The sequence below is a fragment of the Coregonus clupeaformis genome, chromosome 15 (genome assembly GCF_020615455.1).
Source record: "Coregonus clupeaformis isolate EN_2021a chromosome 15, ASM2061545v1, whole genome shotgun sequence".
NCBI lineage: Eukaryota > Metazoa > Chordata > Actinopteri > Salmoniformes > Salmonidae > Coregonus > Coregonus clupeaformis.
Genome location: NC_059206.1, coordinates 17,090,194 through 17,111,038, shown reverse-complemented (window position 1 = coordinate 17,111,038; position 20,845 = coordinate 17,090,194). Strand labels below are relative to the sequence as shown.

The window sequence follows — 20,845 nt, the reverse complement described above, 5'->3', positions numbered from 1 at the left end:
CACTTTGCTAAAAAAATAAGGTATAAAAAAGATACTGCCGTATATTTTCCTGCTTTACATTTTTTGGAAAACCATTACGTCATGCAGGTAAAAATCCACAGGAGAATGGACCAAAACACATAACTTTTATTAAAATTGCCAATTAACTGTAAAACATCTGTTAAATCAGTAGGTCAGTGTTCAGTACTCTTCTCCTTCCTCAGCCTCCCCTTCCACTGAATCTACTCCCACCTCTTCGTAGTCCTTCTCCAGGGCAGCCAGATCCTCTCTGGCCTCCGAGAACTCCCCATCCTCCATACCCTCTCCCACATACCAGTGCACAAAGGCACGCTTGGCGTACATCAAGTCAAACTTGTGGTCGAGCCGAGCCCAGGCCTCAGCGATGGCCGTGGTGTTGCTCAACATGCACACGGCTCTCTGGACCTTGGCCAGATCTCCACCTGGCACCACTGTGGGTGGCTGGTAGTTGATGCCAACCTGCAGGGCACAAACAAAAAGTCTTAAAACCTGACTAACCAATAATTATCATGCCAAGTGCCTTAAATGTTTAGGAGCATAGATCAGTGTGAATGAATTAATTACTTGTTTACCTTGAAGCCGGTGGGGCACCAGTCAACAAACTGGATGGTGTGTTTGGTCTTGATGGTGGCAATGGCAGCGTTGATGTCCTTGGGCACCACATCCCCACGGTACAGCATGCAGCAGGCCATGTACTTCCCGTGGCGAGGGTCACACTTCACCATCTGGTTGGCGGGCTCGAAGCAGGCATTGGTGATCTCTGCCACAGAGAGCATTTCATGGTAGGCCTTCTCAGCAGAGATGACAGGTGCGTAGGTGACCAGGGGGAAGTGGATACGGGGGTAGGGCACCAGGTTGGTCTGGAACTCTGTCAGGTCCACGTTGAGGGCTCCATCGAAACGAAGCGAGGCGGTGATGGAGGAGACAATCTGGCCAATGAGCCTGTTGAGGTTGGTGTAGGTGGGGCGCTCGATGTCCAGGTTACGACGGCAGATGTCGTAGATGGCCTCATTGTCGACCATGAAGGCACAGTCGGAGTGCTCCAGGGTGGTGTGGGTGGTCAGGATAGAGTTGTAGGGCTCCACCACTGCTGTGGACACCTGAACACATACACAAGAGGTAGAACAGTCATCATTAGGTGTCACATAATGAAAATGTAGATATCAAACAAGTATTGACTACAGGGATATAAAGTACAGTTCAAGTTTTGCTGATGTGGAAATCTACCAAATAATCATGTGAGCAACTAAACCTTAGCAATACCTGAGGGGCAGGGTAAATGGCAAACTCCAGTTTGGACTTCTTGCCGTAGTCCACAGACAGTCTCTCCATGAGCAGCGAAGCAAAACCTGAGCCAGTTCCACCACCAAAACTGTGGAAGATCAGGAAGCCCTGAAGCCCAGTGCACTGGTCTGACTGGGGTGAGATAGAACACGGGTTAGGCACAAGTGGTTTTTACTGACTGATCTTTTCGACTCAAAAGAACAAATCTTTCCAGAGCACAATGACCCTACCTGCGAACAATGAACTGAAAACTCAAAATAGTCATGATTCTACAAGCCTTTCGTTCACCATAAGGCGCTTACTAGAGCTGTAATTTGTGACAGACTTGTAAAATCGTGCTTTAAACAATGTACATTTGTTAATTGCTAGGCATGCAAATAAGATTTTTTCTTAGTACATTTGAAACGAGGTCTAGTTGTGGCCACAACTGGACTAGCTTGTGAACTACTCTTGGCGGAATGCATTGCTTAACTGCCTTGAGGGTGATAAGCACAATATCGTTTGCGAACTGCAGCACTCCAAATGATTCATTCTCGAGTTTGTTGAGCAGAGGCTGTGTATATTTTGTGTGGCCCCGTGTAGCTCAGTTGGTAGAGCATGGCGCTTGCAACGCCAGGGTTGTGGGTTTGATTCCCACGGGGGGCCAGTATGAAAATGTCTGCACTTACTAACTGTAAGTCGCTCTGGATAAGAGCATCTGCTAAAATACTTTTTTTTTTAAACGTAATAAAAAAAAAAACATATTTTGGTTCTACAAAGCTGTGTCCAACAGTGGAGGCTGCCGAGGGGAGGATTGCTCATAATGGCTGGAACGGTGCGAATGGAATGGCATCAAGCACATGGAAAGCATGTGTGTTTGATACCATTCCACTGATTCCACTCCAGCCATTACCACGAGCATGTCCTCCCAAATTAAGGTGCCACCAACCTCCTGTGGTGTCCATCATAACATTCAATAATAAATGAATTGCATCTATTCTTTCACCATGCGATCAATTATCAGTTCTAATCTAAACATATTTTTATTCTCTATGCTGATTGCAGCATGATCTATTTGGTCTGAGTGCATATAGGTTGGAGTCACTGGAGGTGTGTGTATTAATCCTGCTGTATAATTCATTGCAACCAGCAGGTCAAACGAAGATATAAAATGAATGAGTCACTCAGAAAAACGATTAATTACTCTTAAATCAGTAAAAACAGTTGTTCAAAAACAACAAATCGATTGCGAACTGCACATCACTATTGGGGACAGATTGGCCTCACAGGCTTACAACCCTGTACAACTAGTTTGCTAGTAAAGTTACATAACTGAGAGTTGGAAGTACATGACTTCAGGCTATCAATAAAAATGCTAGCTAACGTTACTCACCAGTTTGCGAACTCTGTCCAGAACCAGATCCACGATCTCCTTGCCAATGGTGTAGTGGCCTCGAGCATAGTTGTTGGCGGCATCCTCCTTACCGGTGATGAGCTGCTCAGGGTGGAACAGTTGACGGTATGTCCCGGTGCGGACCTCATCTATGAAAAATCACAACTCTGGTCAGGGAGGATTTTTTATTACAGCATATGGTAACCATATTTTAGAAAACTTTCGTCCTTACCAACTACAGTTGGTTCGAGATCCACAAAAACTGCACGAGGGACATGTTTTCCCGCTCCTGTCTCGCTGAAGAAGGTGTTGAAGGAGTCATCCCCTCCGCCTATGGTTTTGTCACTGGGCATCTGCCCATCAGGCTGGATCCCATGCTCCAAGCAGTACAGCTCCCAGCACGCATTACCGATCTGCACACCAGCCTGACCAACGTGGATAGAGATGCACTCACGCTGTGGAAAAATACAATTTGACTAAATTAGCTTGCTAGCTCTCAAAATAAATGTGTCAAAGCTGACAGATTTATTTTCATGTCGTTAGCTACTTATTAGCTAAATCATTTTTATGTTGAATGGTTAGCAACGAGTTAGCCAACTTAATGTTAAGTTAACGTTAGCTAAATTAGCTAGCTAGCTAACATTAGATAAAGTTGACGAAAATTGGTTTGTTCGTTGTGCTATAGCCACCACTCATCTTGACAGAAAACTTACCATAATGATTAAAGTAAGACCTGTAGTTAAGGTTAAAAAAGTTTTTTTCGACAGTTGGCTAGTTTGCTAATAAACGTCTGCCATGGCGCTGCAACAGCTAACTGGCTAACATTTTGAAAAACATCGCTGACTGAACATAAAATAGGCCTCTGAATGAGCCCGCCTTTGTTTCAACCCAATTGTCTGTAATTCTAACAAATGCTATGTCAATCAATCTTTTCCCTTTTGCCATTGGACTATGGTATAAAGTGTAAAAAATCAACCGTTATTGGCTTTGTTTGGACCAATGCTACATTTTTCAAAGGACAGCATTGGCTTTTTCTGACAGCAGATGGCTGAAAAGGTCAAGTGAACGCATTCCTTCTGCTATATACTACTTGTGTAGCAGATCATATTGGACTTATTGATTATTTGTGTGGCGTGATTGTGATTCAGCTCCAAAAAAAATGTGTTGGGCATTACCATTCAATAGGGTTCAATCTGGTTTGTAGAACAGTTCTTCTATTAAGAAGAGTTAGAAAAACAGGGTCACTCCACAATGATACAATACAAAATACAGGTTGTTTTTTAAACGATTGTGGACCACTGTGCTGCTGCTCATGGCATCATCATTTAGCTGGGTCTACCTTTAATGACCTGCTGACCAGCTTACCCAGTGTTTCTTTATCCTTGCCATTGTTTTTCACATTTTCTGTCAGAGACATATGTTCAATTCTCATGCATTTAGTTCAATAAGTAAGTAGTGCATAAAGAAGGGGACTGAGCCTCATACCGTACTTTACTAGACTACATTTATGAACAGTTTAATTTCAGAATAAGGGGTGCTGTTCTTCTGGGGGGTTCCGTGTTGCTGTTTTGGCTGTCTGGGCCTGGGGGCATGGGCTCGGGGAGAGAGTGGAGGGGTCAGAGAGAATGACAAGAATGAGAGAGTAAGGTTAGAGACAGCTAAAGGACTGAAGCTGCAGAGATGATCCAGAAAGAGACGAATCGCCAGACCACCACCAACCCCCCTGACATCTGGGCTGAGCTGAGAGTGCTGACAGACATGGTGGTGGAGCAGAGAGTGGCGCTGAGGAATATGGAGGCCAGACTGGGGGACGGTGAGGGGGAGGTGAAAAAGCAGAAAAACAAGGTGATTGTACTCACAATGGATCTGGGTTATCACCAAGAATGAACTGCATTTCCTAAAAGACAAAGTTAGAAAGCTGGAAATAGAGAATGCAGGTAAGGACAAGAGAGCAAATACAGTGCCTTCAGAAAGTATTCACACCCCTTGACTTTTTCCACATTTTATTGTGTTACAGCCTGATTTAAAAATTTATTAAATTGAGATTGACAGACAATGTTTTTGTGTGTGTTTTTTTAACAGATTAATGAAAAATGAAAAGCTGAAATGTAAATAAATATTCAACCCCTTTGTTATGGCAAGCCTAAATACGTTTAGGAGTAAAAATGTGCTTAACAAGTCACATAATAAGTTACATGGACTTACTTTGTGCAATAATAGTGTTTAACATGATTGTTGAATGACTACCTCATCTCTGTACCCCACACATACAATTATCTGTAAGGTCCTTCAGTCGAGCAGTACATTTCAAACACAGATTCAACCACAAAGACCAGGGAGGTTTTCCAATGCCTCACAAAGAAGGGCACTTATTGATAGATGACATTGAATATCCCTTTGAGCATGGTGAGGTGATTAATTACACTTTGGATGGTGTATCAATACACCCAGTCACTACAAAGATACAGGCGTCCTTCCTAACTCAGTTGCCGGAGAGGAAGGAAACCACACAGGGATTTCACCTTGAGGCCAATGGTGACTTTAAAACAGTTACAGAGTTTAATGGCTGTGATAGGAGATAACTGAGGCTAGATCAACAACATTGTAGTCACTCCACAATACTAACCTAATTGGCATGTGGTCTGTCAAGATATTGACTTTAATTTGTTTGGCTTCAAAATATAGTGTGGTGAAGGTTGATTTAAAAAATATATTACAATCAGTAAATTCACTCCCTTGGGTTACAGACCGACCAAAGATGGCCTTCTCTGCTGTTCTGACTCATGCATATGTTGGACCCTTCAATACTGAAACCCCACTGGTCTACAGCAAAGTCATCACCAACATTGGCCAACCTAGACACTACAGGTAATGACCTGACCACACTATTCTACACACACTGAATCCAGCTACAGTAAACATTACTCACAGTGTTTTTGAGAGATGGACTGTGATTATCTTGGATTGCTTCTCCTTTGATGCAGGTATCTTCACAGCACATGTGAGAGTAGTCTACTACTTCAAATTCACTGCCAGGGATTACAGATCTCCACAATGGATGGGTGTTTACCTATACCTCAATGGCCAGAGACTTATGTGGAATAGGGAACACAACAATGGTAGTGAAAGTGATTTGTACAAATCTAATGCATTGTCTCTAGCGCTGGAGGAAGGTGATGTGGTCTACATGCTTCTCTGTGTGTTGTTTACAATAAAATAACAATAACGAGGCTATATACAAGGCGTACCGGCACTGAGTCAATGTGCAGGGGTACAATGTAGTTGAGGTCATATGTACATGTAGGTAGGGGTAAAAGTGACTAGGAAATCAGGATAGACAATAAACAGAGTAGCAGCAGCGTATGTGAATTGTGTGAACCGGAGTGAAAGTTTGTCTATGTGCGAGTGTGTGGCGTCAATATGCATGTGTGTGTGTGTTTTGTGTATGAGCGTATGTAATGTGTGTGTTGGGAGTGTCAGTGTATGGCTTGGGGGTAGAAGCTGTTCAGGAGCCTTTTTTCCCAGACTTGGCGCTCCATTACAGTTGGCCGTGCGGTAGCAGAGAGAACAGTCTATGACTTGGGGGGCTGGAGTCTTTGACAATTTTAAGGGCCTTCCTCTGACACCTCCTGGTATAGAGGTCCTGGATGGCAGGGAGCTCGGCCCCAGTGATGTACTGGGCCGTACACACGCTACCCTCTGTAGCACCTTACGGTCGTATGCCAAGCAGATGTCATACAAAGCAGTGATGCAGCCAGTCAAGATGCTCTCAATGGTGCAGCTGTATAACTTTTTGAGGATCTGAGGGCCCATGTCGGGGCTCCCGAGTGGCGCAGCTGTCTAAGGCACTGCATCTCAGTGCTAGAGGTGTCACTACAGACCCTGGTTTGATTCCAGACTGTATCACAATTCGGCCGTGATTGGGAGTCCAATTGGCCCAGCATCGTCCGGGTTTGGCCGGGGTAGGCCGTCATTGTAAATAAGAATTTGTTCTCAACTGACTTGCCTAGTTAAATAAAGGTAAAAAAAGAAAAGTCAAATCTTGTAATTATCCGCAATCAGAAAAATAGTTATTTTCTGGTGCCAGCAAGCATCTTTCTCATGTCAGTCAGTCACAGAGTTTCTAAACCATACTGTACTGTCTTTGAGGCAGTTATGTGCGTGGTCTAAATAGCTCAACTGGCTAGTTTGCCTGTCTGTAAAGAGAAGGGCGGGCTGTACCGTTGATCCTGCTGCTCGGATTGGATAGAGTGAAGCTGTATTTCTCCATCCACTCGCTTCATAATTTCATCCAATCACTTTTCCTTGCATGTTTTCGGCCTGATCATTTAGATTGCTGCTGCCTGCTACTATAAATCACATGGCGAGGATGTTTGCTATCACGCTATCAATGTGCATAATTACGAGTATGGCCATGTCAACACAACCCTAGAAATGTGTATGTATGAGAAAGGCAAACAGCAGTAAGAGCTTCAGTTGGTCTATGGGGACATCTTGTGGTTAAGTATGAATGACATTCTTTTGCTGTAGGTAGGTACAGCATACCTATTAGCTATAATAGTGAAAACGCTTCTTTCCTGGTTTAAGGTAATGATAATCTAACAGTTGGATAAAAGCAAATCATGTCATAGTGATTACTCAAAGGCAGGATGCATTTCAGGCATACTAACAACGGCAGCCATAAGTCCCTCTTCCAACAGTTCTAGTGCTGGTACCCACCACAATACCTACTGGAAACTGAAGCACTCCAAGCAAGAATCATGCAGTAAATTTACCATGCTTCTCCATAATTTAACAGATTGTACAAGTGGTAGTTCTGCTAAATGATGTAAATGTAGTTCTTTAATGTTGCTTTACCATAAGACAAACGAGAAAACGATACCAATTACCTCACTACCTAATCGTTTCACCAGATAAAGATATACAGTGTATTCTGAAATTATTCAGGCCCCTTGACTTTTTCAAAAAAAAAATATGTTACAGCCTTATTCTAAAATTGATTAAATTGTTTTTTCTCCCCTCATCAATCTACACACAATACCCCATAATGACAAAGCAAAAGCAGGTTTTCAGATTTTTTTGCAAAAAAACTGAAATATCACATTTACATAAGTATTCAGACCCTTTACTCAGTACTTTGTTGAAGCACCTTTGGCAATGATGACAGCCTTGAGTCTTCTTGGGTATGACGCTACAAGCTTGGCACACCTGTATTTGGGGAGTTTCTCCCATTCTTCTCTGCAGATCCTCTCAAGCTTTGTCAGGTTGGATGGGGAGCTTCGCTGCACAGAAATGATTGATCGGGTTCAAGTCTGGGCTCTGGCTGGGCCATTCAAGGACATTCAGAGACTTGTCCCAAAGCCACTCCTGTGTTGTCTTGGCTGTGTGCTTAGGGTCGTTGTCCTGTTGGAAGGGGACCCTTCGCCCCAGTCTGAGGTCCTGAGCGCTCTGCAGCAGGTTTTCATCAAGGATCTCTCTGTACTTTGTGCCGTTCATCTTTCCCTCGATCCAGATTGTCGCCCAGTCCCTGCCACCACCATGCTTCACTGTATGGATGGTGGCAGGTTTCCTCCAGACGTGACGCTTGGCATTCAGGCCAAAGAGTCCAATCTTGGTTTCATCAGACCAAAGAATCTTGTTTCTCATGGTCTGAGAGTCCTTTAGGTGCCTTTTAGCAAACTCCAAGCGGGCTGTCATGTGCCTTTTACTGAGGAGTGGCTTCCGTCTGGCCACTCTACCATAAAGGCCTGATTGGTGGAGTGCTGCAGAGATGGTTGTCCTTCTGGAAGGTTCTCCCATCTCTACAAAGGAACTCTGGAGCTCCTTTGGTGACCATCGGGTTCTTGATCACCTCCCTGACCAAGGCCCTTCTCCCCTGATTGCTCAGTTTGGCCGAGCGGACAGCTCTAGGAAGAGTCTTGGTGGTTCCAAACTTCTTCCATTTAAGAATGATGGAGGCCACTGTGTTCTTGGGGTCCTTCAATGCTGCAGAAATGTTTTGGTACCCTTCCCCAGATCTGTGCCTCGACACAATCCTGTCTCGGAGCTCTACGGACAATTCCTTCGACCTCATGGCTTGGTTTTTGCTCTGACATGCACTGTCAACTGTGGGACCTTATATAGACAGGTGGGTGCCTTTCCAAATAATGTCCAATCAATTGAATTTACCACAGGTGGACTCCAATCAAGTTGTAGAAACATCTCAAGGATGATCAATGGAAACAGGATGCACCCGAGTTCAATTTCGAGTCTTATAGCGAAGGGTCTGAATACTTACGTAAATAAGATATTTCTGTTTTTATGTTTAATAAATTGGCAAACATTTCTAAAAACCAGTTCTCGCGTCATCATTATGGGGTAGTGTATAGATTGATGAGGAAAAACATTTATTTAATCAATTTTAGAATAGGGCTGTAACCTAGCAAAATGTGGAAAAGGTCAAGGGGTCTGAATACTTTCCGAATTCACGGTATTAATATATTGCAATGGTCATCCACTGAGAGCATCTTGACTGCCTGCATCATCACTTATGACAACTGCTTGGCATTATGACCATCCCATCGATTTCAATGTATTACTTTTAATACCTGCAAATAGCAAATAAAGCACTTGAACATCTATATACTACACATCATGAAGTACACTAAATTACCAAAAGTATGTGGACACCTGCTCGTTGAACATCTCATTACAAAATCATGGCCATTAATATGGAGTTGGTCCCCCCTTTGCTTCTAGAACAGCCTCCACTCTTCTGGGAAGGAATTTCACTAGATGTTGGAACATTGCTGCGGGGACTTGCTTCCATTCAGCCACAAGAGCATTAGTGAGGTTGAGCCATGATGTTGGGCGATTAGGCCTGGCTCGCAGCCAGCGTTCCAAATTATCCCAAAGGTGTTCGATGGGGTTGAGGTCAGGGCTCTGTGTAGGCCAATCAAGTTCTTCTACACCGATCGACAAACCATTTCTGTATGGACCTCGCTTTGTGCACGGGGGCATTGTCATGCTGAAACAGGAAAGGGCCTTCCCCAAACCGTTGGAACCATGTCTAAAAAGTTATACTTTTGAATCATCTGTCCATAGAACATTCTTCCAAGAGTCTTGATCATCCAGGTGCTTTTTGGCAAACCTAAGTCAACTTTTTGGACAAGATGGGTCCCATTATGCCTGGCGAAAACCAAACACTGCATTCCACAGTAAGAACATCATACCAAAGGTCAAGCATGGTGGTGTGATGGTTTGGGGATGCTTTGCTGCCTCAGGACCTGGACGGCTTGCCTTAATAGAAGGAACCATAAATTCTGCTCTGTATCAGAGAATTCTACAGGAGAATGTCAGACCATCAGTCTGAGAGCTGAAGCGCAGCTGGGTCATGCAGCAAGACAATGATCCAAAACACACAATCAAGTCTACATGAAAATTGCTTAAAAGCAACAAATTGAAAGTTTTGGAATGGCCTAGTCAAAGTCCAGACCTAATCCCAATTGAGATGTTGTGGCAGGACTTGAAACGAGCAGTTCATGCTTGAAAACCCACACGTCAGAGTTTAAGCAGTTCTGCATGGAAGAGTGGGCCAAAATTCCTCCACAGCGACGTGAGACTGAACAAATACAGGAAGCATTTGGTTGGAGTCATTGCAGCTAGTGGCACAACCAGTTATTGAGTGTAAGGTGGCAATTACTTTTTCACACAGGGGAATTGGGTGTTGCATAACTTTGTTTATGAAATAAGTGTGTTATTTGTTCATTTATGTTCCCTTTATGTAATATTAGGTTTTGGTTGAAGATCTGATAACATTCAGTACCACAAATATGCAAAAGTAGAGAAAATTAGAAAGGGGGCAAATACTTTTTCATAGCACTGTAAATTGTTGGTCCCATGTTTCATGAGCCAAAAAAGATCCCAGAAATTGTCCACATGCAGAAATCTTTTCATTTTGGGCACAAATTTGTTTACATCCCTGTTAGTGAGCATTTTTCCTTTGCCAAGATAATCCAGAAGCACAAGGTATTTCAATTAGGTTTAACATACCATAGAACTAGAACTGCCTCTGAGGCATTAGTACTTCAAATTAGAAACTGGCAATACCAGTTAAAGCCATTACAACCAGGTGCTATTCAAATATGTAAATATCTTACTCCAAAAGACAACCAGACAATGTCAGGAATGCTTGAACTTTATTGAAATTCAAAAAAGAGCTGGGGATTAGAGATTAGGGTGGGAGGGGAAGTCAGAGGTGGGATTGGAGTAGAGGTCAAGGGGTGCGGTTGGAGGTTAGGAGGGAATTAGGGATGGAGGGAAATTGGGGTTAAGATGAGACATCGTTAAGAGCAGAGGAGAAGTTAACTAGTTGCCTCCACGGAGACGCAGGACAAGGTGAAGGGTGGACTCCTTCTGGATGTTGTAGTCGGAGAGGGTACGGCCATCTTCCAGCTGCTTGCCGGCGAAGATCAGACGCTGCTGGTCTGGGGGGATGCCCTCCTTGTCCTGGATCTTGGCCTTGACGTTCTCGATGGTGTCACTGGGCTCAACCTCTAGGGTGATGGTCTTACCAGTCAGCGTCTTCACAAAGATCTGCATGCCTCCCCTCAGACGGAGCACAAGATGGAGGGTGGACTCCTTCTGGATGTTGTAGTCGGAGAGGGTACGGCCATCTTCCAGCTGCTTGCCGGGCGAAGATCAGACGCTGCTGGTCTGGGGGATGCCCTCCTTGTCCTGGATCTTGGCCTTGACGTTCTCGATGGTGTCACTGGGCTCAACCTCTAGGGTGATGGTCTTACCAGTCAGCGTCTTCACAAAGATCTGCATGCCTCCCCTCAGACGGAGCACAAGATGGAGGGTGGACTCCTTCTGGATGTTGTAGTCGGAGAGGGTGCGGCCATCTTCCAGCTGCTTGCCGGCGAAGATCAGACGCTGCTGGTCTGGGGGGATGCCCTCCTTGTCCTGGATCTTGGCCTTGACGTTCTCGATGGTGTCACTGGGCTCAACCTCAAGGGTGATGGTTTTACCAGTCAGGGTCTTCACAAAGATCTGCATGCCTCCCCTCAGACGGAGCACAAGATGGAGGGTGGACTCCTTCTGGATGTTGTAGTCGGAGAGGGTGCGGCCATCTTCCAGCTGCTTGCCGGCGAAGATCAGACGCTGCTGGTCTGGGGGGATTCCCTCCTTGTCCTGGATCTTGGCCTTGACGTTCTCGATGGTGTCACTGGGCTCAACCTCTAGGGTGATGGTCTTGCCGGTAAGGGTCTTCACAAAGATCTGCATCTTGACACTGGGGAAGAGAAATTGTTAAGACTAAAACTGATCACATAAGCCTAAAACCAATATGCCTAATAAACAATGTATTAAACCAGGTATACATACAGGTATCAAACTAGTATTCATAACAATTCCGAAATGCAGTGGGTTAACTTCTAAATAGGGTAGCGCAAAGCTCTTCCCATTGGAGGTAGAACTCAGCTGACTATTACATCAGTAGGCTCCAGGTGCCACCATTTTAGAACAAGCTCCATTATCTTGTTCGCAAGCTGTTGACTAGCGGCTGTCATTTTTTCGTCGAATTGTCATAAAAACCTCAGTCGAGTCCTGAAGTAATAACTAGCTAACTGACCATTTAGAAAATATATAGTGCAGTCATTTCATTTGCAGCCAAAACGCAATATTTTTCGCTAATTAACTTCGCCTAAGCCCATTTTACATCAAAATAAGACTTACTGCCCGTTTAACCAGGTCAAGGATGTTAGCTGGGTTTAGGTCTCGAGCGCGGTGTTTTACACTGTTAGCTAGCCAACCATTCCCTCCACCTGAGCTGCTAACGTACGCTAGCTAGATAAATAGCTAGCTTGATGCAAAGGGTTACCCTTAAATGTTCCTATTGTTGAGCGCCTTGTTTTAGCTGGTTAGTTAGCTAGCCAACACCATAACTTTATTTTAGTCAATAAACTACCGTAGCTAGCTAACGTTACCATAAAGTTGCTAGTCTGACGTCGACGTCTATTCGTACCTCCTTAATAAGACTGGAAAGGCAATTACCTTATAATGAATATTACGCTAAACTAAGTTCCTTTGTGAAAAAAGTTGTCTTTCGTGCTCATTTTGGATAAACCTACTTACAAGCAAATTTTCAACGCCGATGTTCTTGAATCTCCAGTCTTCTGTAAACGAGTCTGTTATCACAAACAAAGGGCTGTGGTATTTATACGTCGCCGGTTACGTATCCCTTCGCCATTACACCAAATGGAACTATAAACTGCGGATTTTGATAAAAGAACCTTAATCATATGGATTTTGTCCATAAAAGTGACTAACTCCACGACATATATGAAATTGAAGATGTTTTATATTCATGTTTCATTTTTAAGAAATGGTGTAAGAATGGTCATATAAAAGAGGTCGTCCATTGGCGGAGGTAGAAATGTGCAAAAATAGTGAGTCGTGGTTCTCTAGCAACGCGCTGCGCAATCAACGCGAATCCAGTCACAGATGGCGCAGTATTAACCTTGCCAACTAGTAAAGTCGGTTTGTGTTTTAGATAGTTAATAACTTATGTCAGTAACAGTGACGTAGCCAGAAATTCGTTTGTGGGTGGGCATGCAACAATTTGGGTGCATATAGCCATAGAAGCACAGTGACATATGCCTCAATGCAGTCATGTTAGTATGAAAATGTATGCACTCACTAACTGTAAATTGCTCTGGATAAGAGCGTCTGCTAAATGACTAAAATGTAAAATGTTATTGGGGGTCTTTCAGTTAGTTATTTTTGGCAACCCGTCCCTTGAGAGTGAATGTCATTCCAGTTTATCTGTTCTGTTATATTTCTTCAAATCTGACCAACCCAATGCACGTCTTGCTATGAATTCTATCTGATGGTGTTTGCATGTTTAGGTAAAAAGACAAATACTGTTCCGTTTGGAACACTGACAAGTAACAAGCATTTTTTTTTTACCCAGGCCCACAGGTGCCTCAGTAAAACCAACATCTTTACTTTTTGAGTAAGCACAGTTTTGCTACATTTTTAAGCAGCAGTGTAGTTAGTGTAGGAGATCAACCAGGGAAGAGTTTTTGAATCAAAACATACAGTATATGCAATGAAGAATGTAACCTGGATTGGACAGTTTATTTTAGGCCATAACATTGATTTAATAGAAACACAAATTATTTACAGCATGGATCAACATTTTCATTCTACACAAACAGGCACAGCCATTCCCCGCTCCCACCCCTCTTATAAAGATTCCTTATCCTAACATCAACCATCCTATATCTAGCTAGTCTCTTGTTGCCATCAGGCCCCCAGTGTCCGGTCTGGAGAGTGAAGTCACAAGCTCTGCTGGTCGGTTACTGCGTAGCAATCTAGCGGTGCCAAAAGCCCTGGTATGCCCTAGAAAGCCTATGTAAATTACGATCACCAAAACGTCCCAAATCTTTTTTTAGACGCTCGTTTTGGCCTCTAAAATTAGTTTATTATGATGAAGTTCGATCCCCACTATGAATTATTTTAAAGTTCACTACAAATCAACATATTTAATGAAATAGTGATCCATTCTGACTACTACATTTGTTGTCACACAGGACCACGTGCTGACACATACCAATCACGGGCTAGCAGGCTACGAGGAGGATTGCGCCCTCTTGCCATAGACATTAAGAAAATATGAAAACGATTACATCGACCGTGATCCTTTGCTAGTTACGTCCACGTTCACCATGATCCTTAGCAATCTTTTGGTGCCATTCAGCCCCATTCAGCTATATGGCACGCTTCAAATTCAAATACTTCCGGCTTCATGTGCCATCGAGAGATTTCCGTAGGAATACGTGGATGAAGTCAGCACTATCACTATCTACTGGTTTTAATGTCACACCTCCCTTGGAGGTCTGGAGAATTTTGTATTGCAAAAACAGTTTGAATTGTCAGCTGATTTTGATTGGATGTTACATTTCAAGAACCCTCCCCCCAAACGCCGGTAGAAGGGGTGCTGTGTGTTATGTGCCTCACTGTTCCATCCAGTTAGTTGTTGCTTATTTTAGTAAGTGCTAGTTTTCAAGTTATCAAGTGTGGCCGACAGTCTGCAAATTGTATTTAAATGGTAAAGTCAAACGTCACAACTAGAGCCCTGCATGGACATGAATTTAACCTTTTTTGTTGTTGTATTTTACCACCTTTTTCTCCCCAATTTCAATCTTGTCTCATCACTGCAACTCCCCAACAGGCTAGTGAGAGGCGAAGGTTGAGTCATGCATCCTCCGAAACATGACCCGCCAAACTGCGCTTCTTAACACCCGCCCGCTTAACCCGGAAGCCAGCCGCACCAATGTGTCGGAGGAAACACCATTCAACTGATGACTGAGGTCAGCCTGCAGGCACCCGGCCCACCACAAGGAGTTGATAGAGCGCGAAGAACCAAGTAAATCTCTACAATACCTTCTAAACCGCTCTGGTGACAGTCTGATCTTTTTAAAACATGGTTAATCCATGGATTATCAGTATGATCGAAGTCGCCCCCAAAAAAGACGCAACAGTCTTTACAAGCCAGAATGTTGACTAAAATTATATTTACACTTACTTTACCAGTTGTACATGCTGTTGGTCCTTTTGGCGGTAGGAGGTGGAGATAGGGTATCCACAGGAAAGGGTTGTTTAGCCAACTTTTTGCGGTGCTTGTAGGTTCTGTCACTTGTAATTTCAATCTCTTCACGCATTGCACGTGATGCACAATGTGTCAACAATAGCCGAATGTAACCGAACATAGTCGACTGAAGTGTGCATCCAATCAGCTGTGGTTTGGTTAGGCTCGGTTTTCTCGCAATCAGCTGTGGTTTGGTTAGGCTCAGCCATATTGTGCAAGTGTTTGTCACCTGCGAATTATATCAGTATTGAAAATGTAATCCGGAAATACTAACCATATACAGACCAGCGTACTGAAAGTTGGGCTAATAACATTTGTGGATATTTTGTCTCAGATTACCTCCTACATAAGGACAAAATCAGCGGACAACAGGTAAAGTAAATTAAAAATAAGTTTATTCAACATTCTGACTTGTAATGGGACTGTTCAGGAATGCTGAGCCTACATGTTAGAGATGAGTGTGTAAGTGTTTTCATTCTCGGATTCCAAAAGAGCACATTTTTTCCCTTGTCTCCGTTCATCCATATGGCTGCTGGCTGCACTTTGATACCACCAAAAATATAGTGAAGATTGTCCATTATTTTGTTTTTGTAAGGACCCCAAAAAACGGAGGCAGTGAGAGAACCTATTCAAGTAAGTAAATACATTTTTTAAATGTAAAAAAAACAATGTCATATACTTTTCTCCATTGCACATCACTTTTTCAGATCAATGAGGTCTAGAGAACATGAATGGTAATGCCCTGTGACTGTGCTTGATGCTTAGCCACCAGCCTTTTGGTTGATGCTGTTGTCTTCCCTGAGAGGATAATCAGGGGTTATATGTCAGGGGTGACCATTGTTCCAGGCGCTGACCCTGTCACCTCTCTGTCTGTGAACCTTTCATGGACGTCTAAAGAAGGATGTAGACAGAACCAACACTGATCAGTTCTATACTAAAAACAGTCAATCAGCAGTCGCCTAGACATTGAGGATAGGTGGCTTTTCTGTTAGACTCACCAGGGGCCGTCCTTTCAGATGTAGGCCTGCTACAGGAGTTTTAAAGTCTCCCCTCAAAACCTATAGAGAGAGGACATAACGTTTACATCAGCAAAACCTGTGTGTGTGTGTGTGTGTGTGTGTGTCCGTACCCTTTGTGTGTTGTTGAGGACCTGTGGGTCAGGCTGTCCGTAGTTCGGTGGGTTTGCTCTGGGGTCGTAGCCTAGTCTCCCTAGCATGGGGGCGATAGCGTCCATGTCTGCCATTACGTCTGGGGGGATGTGACCTACCCACCGAGTCAGAGCCTCTAAGTTCACTGGCCTCATCACCTGGTCTGTGGACCGTTCCGTTCTGTGACACAAACACACACACACACAAACACACACACACACATTAATAAACACACACCAAAACAGCAAGACTCCTCCGAGTCTTTGTGATGTAGCATGGCCTTGTTACCTTCTATGACATACACTCATACACACTTTGACAGTGAGACTCCTCCAGGTCTTCCTATAGCCTCTTCGTGGTGCAGAACCCCCTCGTGCCATGGCAGACCCAGGAACTTTAGCACTGTCTGCAGGGTGGAGCGAGGGTGGAGCACCAGCCTCTCATAACTCACAGCCAGGCACCTCTTACTGCCCACCTACACACACACACACACACACACACACACACACACACACACACACACACACACAGAGGCACGCACGCACACACACACATGGTTGGTCATCACTTTCCACCTAAACACACACACAAAGGCGCGCACTCACACACATGCAGGCACAGATGCACGCATGCACGCACACACGTCAGGCACCACTCTCCAACCACCTAAACAGATAGACACACAAACACACACACCTGAGTGCACTGTGTCAGCATGGCCTGTGTGGCTCTGCTCCACTTGGCCAGGCAGTCCCTATAGCTGGAGAGGTCAAAGCCACCAATCGTCACACGACGCGAAATCATAGAGTACACTGCCGCTCTGCCATCTCTCAGCATCAACAGGAACTTAGAGCTGCAGAAAGAGAGAGAGGAAGGACGTAGAGGTATGGCGGGATAGAGGAGGGAGAGAAATGTTGAGGAGAAAGAGAGAAACTGATAACTTTACAACTTCCCACCCCAAGCACTGCTCATAATTCTATCTAACCCCAGTTAGGCGGAGTCAGTGACAAGCAAAGAGAGAAAAAGTAGATAAGTTATCTCCTGTTCCATCAGGACTTTGAGCTCTGGTATTCAGTCATACTATGTGTTCTGTACTGTAGGAGGTAACCAGGCTGCTGAGTGAGTCACTAATGACTCACTCTTGTACTGTCTATATGGCTCATATAGGTCAGCATGTGAAAAGTGTAAAATGTATGCACGCATGACTGTAAGTCGCTTTGGATAAAAGCGTCTGCTAAATGGCATATTAAATTACAATTTAATTAATTAATTAATTAAATTAAAAGCCACACTAGATCACACCATTATGTGTGGTGACAGAGGCTTTTGGGTCAGTGTACACTCTCAGAAAAAAAGGTTATATCTAGAACCTAAAAGGGTTTTCGGCTGTCCCCATAGGAGAACCCTTTGAAGAACCCTTTTTGGTTCCATGTAAAACCCATTTTTTGGTTCCAGGGAGAATCATTTTGGGTTCCATGTAGACCTCTGTGGAAAGGGTTCTACATGGAACCCAAAAAGGTTCTACTTGGAACCAAAATGATTCTACCTGTAACCAAGAAGGGTTATCAAAGGGTTATCCTATGGAGACAGCCAAAGAACCCTTTTAGGTTCTAGATAGCACCTTCTTTTTTAAGAGTATATGTGTCTTGTGATGGAAGTGTGTGTGTGAGTGTGTGTGTGTGTATAGTAAAGTATGTCAGACCTACTTGGGGAAGAGATGAGCGAGGTACTTAGCGCTCTTCAGAGTAAAGGGATCTTTATTGCAGAGTAGAGGTGCTGGCTCCCCGTGTCCTGCTATGATCTGAAGGAGGAAGGCAGTGACTGCTCGGTCCAGGACCTTGGTACTGACCCCCTCCTTCTCAGGAGCCCAGCCCAGCTTTAGGCCCAGCAGCCTGGGCACGACCCTCGTCTCCTCCCCACACCGCACCGCAGGGTGGGCATCCAGCATGACCCTACACAGGGTGGGAAATAAGACAGAGATCAAAATGACAGGGTACAGAGGTAAATACATACAGTATATAACCATATTGAGTGTTAGAATAATACAACTACAGTACATTGGTAAATACAAGTAAATAAATACTCTCCCCCTCCTTTCTCTTGGCATACCTCATCAGGGTGGTCCCGGAGCGAGGCACCCCTCCCACAAACACCAGGGGAACGTCAGCACTGACCCTCCACCCGTCCCGGACCAGCACGGTCACAGGTTCGCCCGCACCCTGGGATGGCTGCCGGCAAGGCAGACAGAAACGCAGGAACTGGGTCAGGGTGTAGAGTCCACCCAGGATCAGGAGCCCTTTTAACCCCTTCCGTACTGACACACGCATCACTGATGGAAATGGTTGTGCTTGGTCATGGTCTCTTGGTCATAGGCAGTAGGCCAACTGTGTGTGCTGCTATTTTTACCAGGTTTTTCTTGTAGAACAGATTTTAAGTTTCAGTGAGACTGACCTTGGTGAAATAAAGGTAGAGAGGTACTTTCTGGAATAGAGGGAGAGAAACAAGACGGACAGGAAATTGTACATTTCATATTCAATGCATAAAAACTCTCTCTCTTCTGGGAGCACTGCAGAACACTGGAGTGTTTATCTGAGAGGAACTAGTCTGGCAGGTTCCTAAAAAAATGCCCACTTCCTCCTCATGCTGTATCTCCGCAACAACCTGGAAAGGGTTTTTGTTTTACTACAGAAATCTTACTACAACACACCCAGGGCCTATTCCTGCACAGGTAAAATATTTTTATGGTGTAGATGGAAAACTTTGTTTGGAGTTCATGATGCAAATATCAAAGATAAGGGTAATGCAGGGGATTCAAACAAACCTCTTGTCTGGACACGTTCTGTGTTGCATCAGTTACATCTATATTATTATTCACCAAGTCAGTGCCTGTCTCAGTAAATATGAAATGCAAACTTCATATAGTCTTATCAGGCATTCTAGAACCTTTGCTGTCACTCCAGTAATCACGGTAATAAATATAACACAGATATGCAGATACACCAACCTACAGAGAGATAAAGGGAGAGAGAGGGAAGGTGGAGGGGACAGGGTGAGAAAGGGACGACGGTTGAAAGAGACAAACAAGCAACAAAAGGCAAACAAAATACACAATCTGTTATAAAACATTTACATAAAAGAAAGAGAGAGAGAATGTTTTCTGTACCTTAACGGGCGGAAGAGGAAGCTGAACTGTGGTGAACTAGTATGAGTGTGAAGCCTGGTGCAGAACAGAGTGAGTTGATAGGGACGGAAGGAAGAATGAAGTAGTTAGAAAAGAGAGGCGAGGTTGAAGCACTCTCAGGACTGATTTCTCTGACCCAGTAGGCCTTATTCTGTTTTATCTCCATGCTAGAGGACAGAAGTCACCCCACTGGGCACAGATGTCAATTCAACGTCTATTCCACGTTGGTTTAACGTAATTTAATTGCAATGACGTGGAAACAACGTTGATTCAACCAGTGTGTGCCCAGTGGGACAATTGCAACTTCCAAATTAAATAAAATTTGAATGACAAATCTCCCCTGACCCTAACCCTTAATTAAAGCTGCAATATGTAACTTTTTGGGCGACCTGACCAAATTCACACAGAAAAGCGAGTAATAGATCTGTCATTCTCATTTAAAGCATGTCTAAGAAGTGGTAGATATGTTGTTCTATGTGCACTATTTATATGCTTCCCCATTCTTAAGTTTAGTTTTTGTGTCTTTTACTTTCAGTTTTGTACACCAGCTTCAAACAGCTAAAAATACAATATTTTTGGTTATCAAAAATATATTTCACAGTGGTTTAGATGATACAATGATTATCTGTACTATACTTGTTTGTTTTGTCACATAAACTGAAATTAGGTGAACGCTTAGAATTTGAGCAACCAGGAAATAGCGGAGCGATTTCTGCATAGTGCACCTTTGAGAACAAATAACTCATATACTTTCTCCAGTTCTGAGGGTAAAGCTTCTATTTTTTTATGCTTCTTGTGACTACTTTCTGTTGCACTACTCAGTCACGCCTGCCTTTACACACACACACACACACACACACACAAACTCTTTGAGTCTGACCCCCCTCTCTATTCAGCTGTTTTGTTGGTTAATGACACACACAAACACACACCCTAAGAATAGCACCCACTTGTTTTCAAATCTTTGCTGCTAAGTAAATAACAATTTTTGCAACAGTAACTTTTTATTTACAAAAACAGGTAGTAACAATAAGTATTGAAACATGGAGAAGCAACTGTGTTTTTGAGGCTGTTGTCTATTGAGGTCAGGGGATGACAAAACTGATGGGTCTGAACGAAAGTGAACCAGTTTCAACAGAAACAGAAACTATGTCACAACTTGAGTGTGTGTGAGAGACAAGAGACTGCACAATAAGTGAAAAACAACAGTT

General features: G+C 43.8%; 3 protein-coding genes across 6 annotated transcripts; all 3 read right to left on the bottom strand.

The window, feature by feature from the left end:
* Positions 1–108: 108 nt before the first annotated feature.
* LOC121582687 (tubulin alpha chain, testis-specific) lies at positions 109–3,686 on the bottom strand. Its single transcript, XM_041898679.2, has 6 exons — positions 3,388–3,686; positions 2,907–3,129; positions 2,675–2,823; positions 1,282–1,434; positions 591–1,118; positions 109–477 (listed from the first exon to the last, which is right to left on the bottom strand). Exons 1-6 carry the CDS (start codon positions 3,388–3,390, stop codon positions 181–183), a joined length of 1,353 nt encoding a protein of 450 aa, XP_041754613.2. The 5' UTR covers positions 3,391–3,686; the 3' UTR covers positions 109–180.
* A 7,148-nt stretch (positions 3,687–10,834) lies between these two features.
* On the bottom strand, positions 10,835–12,895 carry LOC121582686 (polyubiquitin-B). Its single transcript, XM_041898676.2, is given in 3 exon segments — positions 10,835–11,082; positions 11,084–11,945; positions 12,788–12,895. Coding segments are annotated over 2 exon segments (921 nt in total). The 5' UTR covers positions 11,939–11,945; positions 12,788–12,895; the 3' UTR covers positions 10,835–11,016.
* A 2,788-nt stretch (positions 12,896–15,683) lies between these two features.
* tpst2 (tyrosylprotein sulfotransferase 2) lies at positions 15,684–19,696 on the bottom strand. Of its 4 annotated transcripts, none has more exons than XM_041898673.1 (8): positions 19,617–19,696; positions 18,563–18,934; positions 18,160–18,405; positions 17,150–17,306; positions 16,768–16,928; positions 16,435–16,633; positions 16,304–16,363; positions 15,684–16,196 (listed from the first exon to the last, which is right to left on the bottom strand). In XM_041898673.1, the coding sequence occupies exons 2-8, from the start codon at positions 18,778–18,780 to the stop codon at positions 16,164–16,166; spliced, it is 1,074 nt and encodes a 357-aa protein (XP_041754607.1). In that variant the 5' UTR covers positions 18,781–18,934; positions 19,617–19,696; the 3' UTR covers positions 15,684–16,163. The 4 variants fall into 4 exon arrangements, with proteins under 4 accessions (XP_041754607.1, XP_041754606.1, XP_041754608.1 ...); XM_041898672.2 differs by lacking the exon at positions 19,617–19,696 and having other exon boundaries at positions 18,563–18,782; positions 18,905–19,605; XM_041898674.2 differs by lacking the exon at positions 19,617–19,696 and adding an exon at positions 19,275–19,605.
* Positions 19,697–20,845: the final 1,149 nt, after the last annotated feature.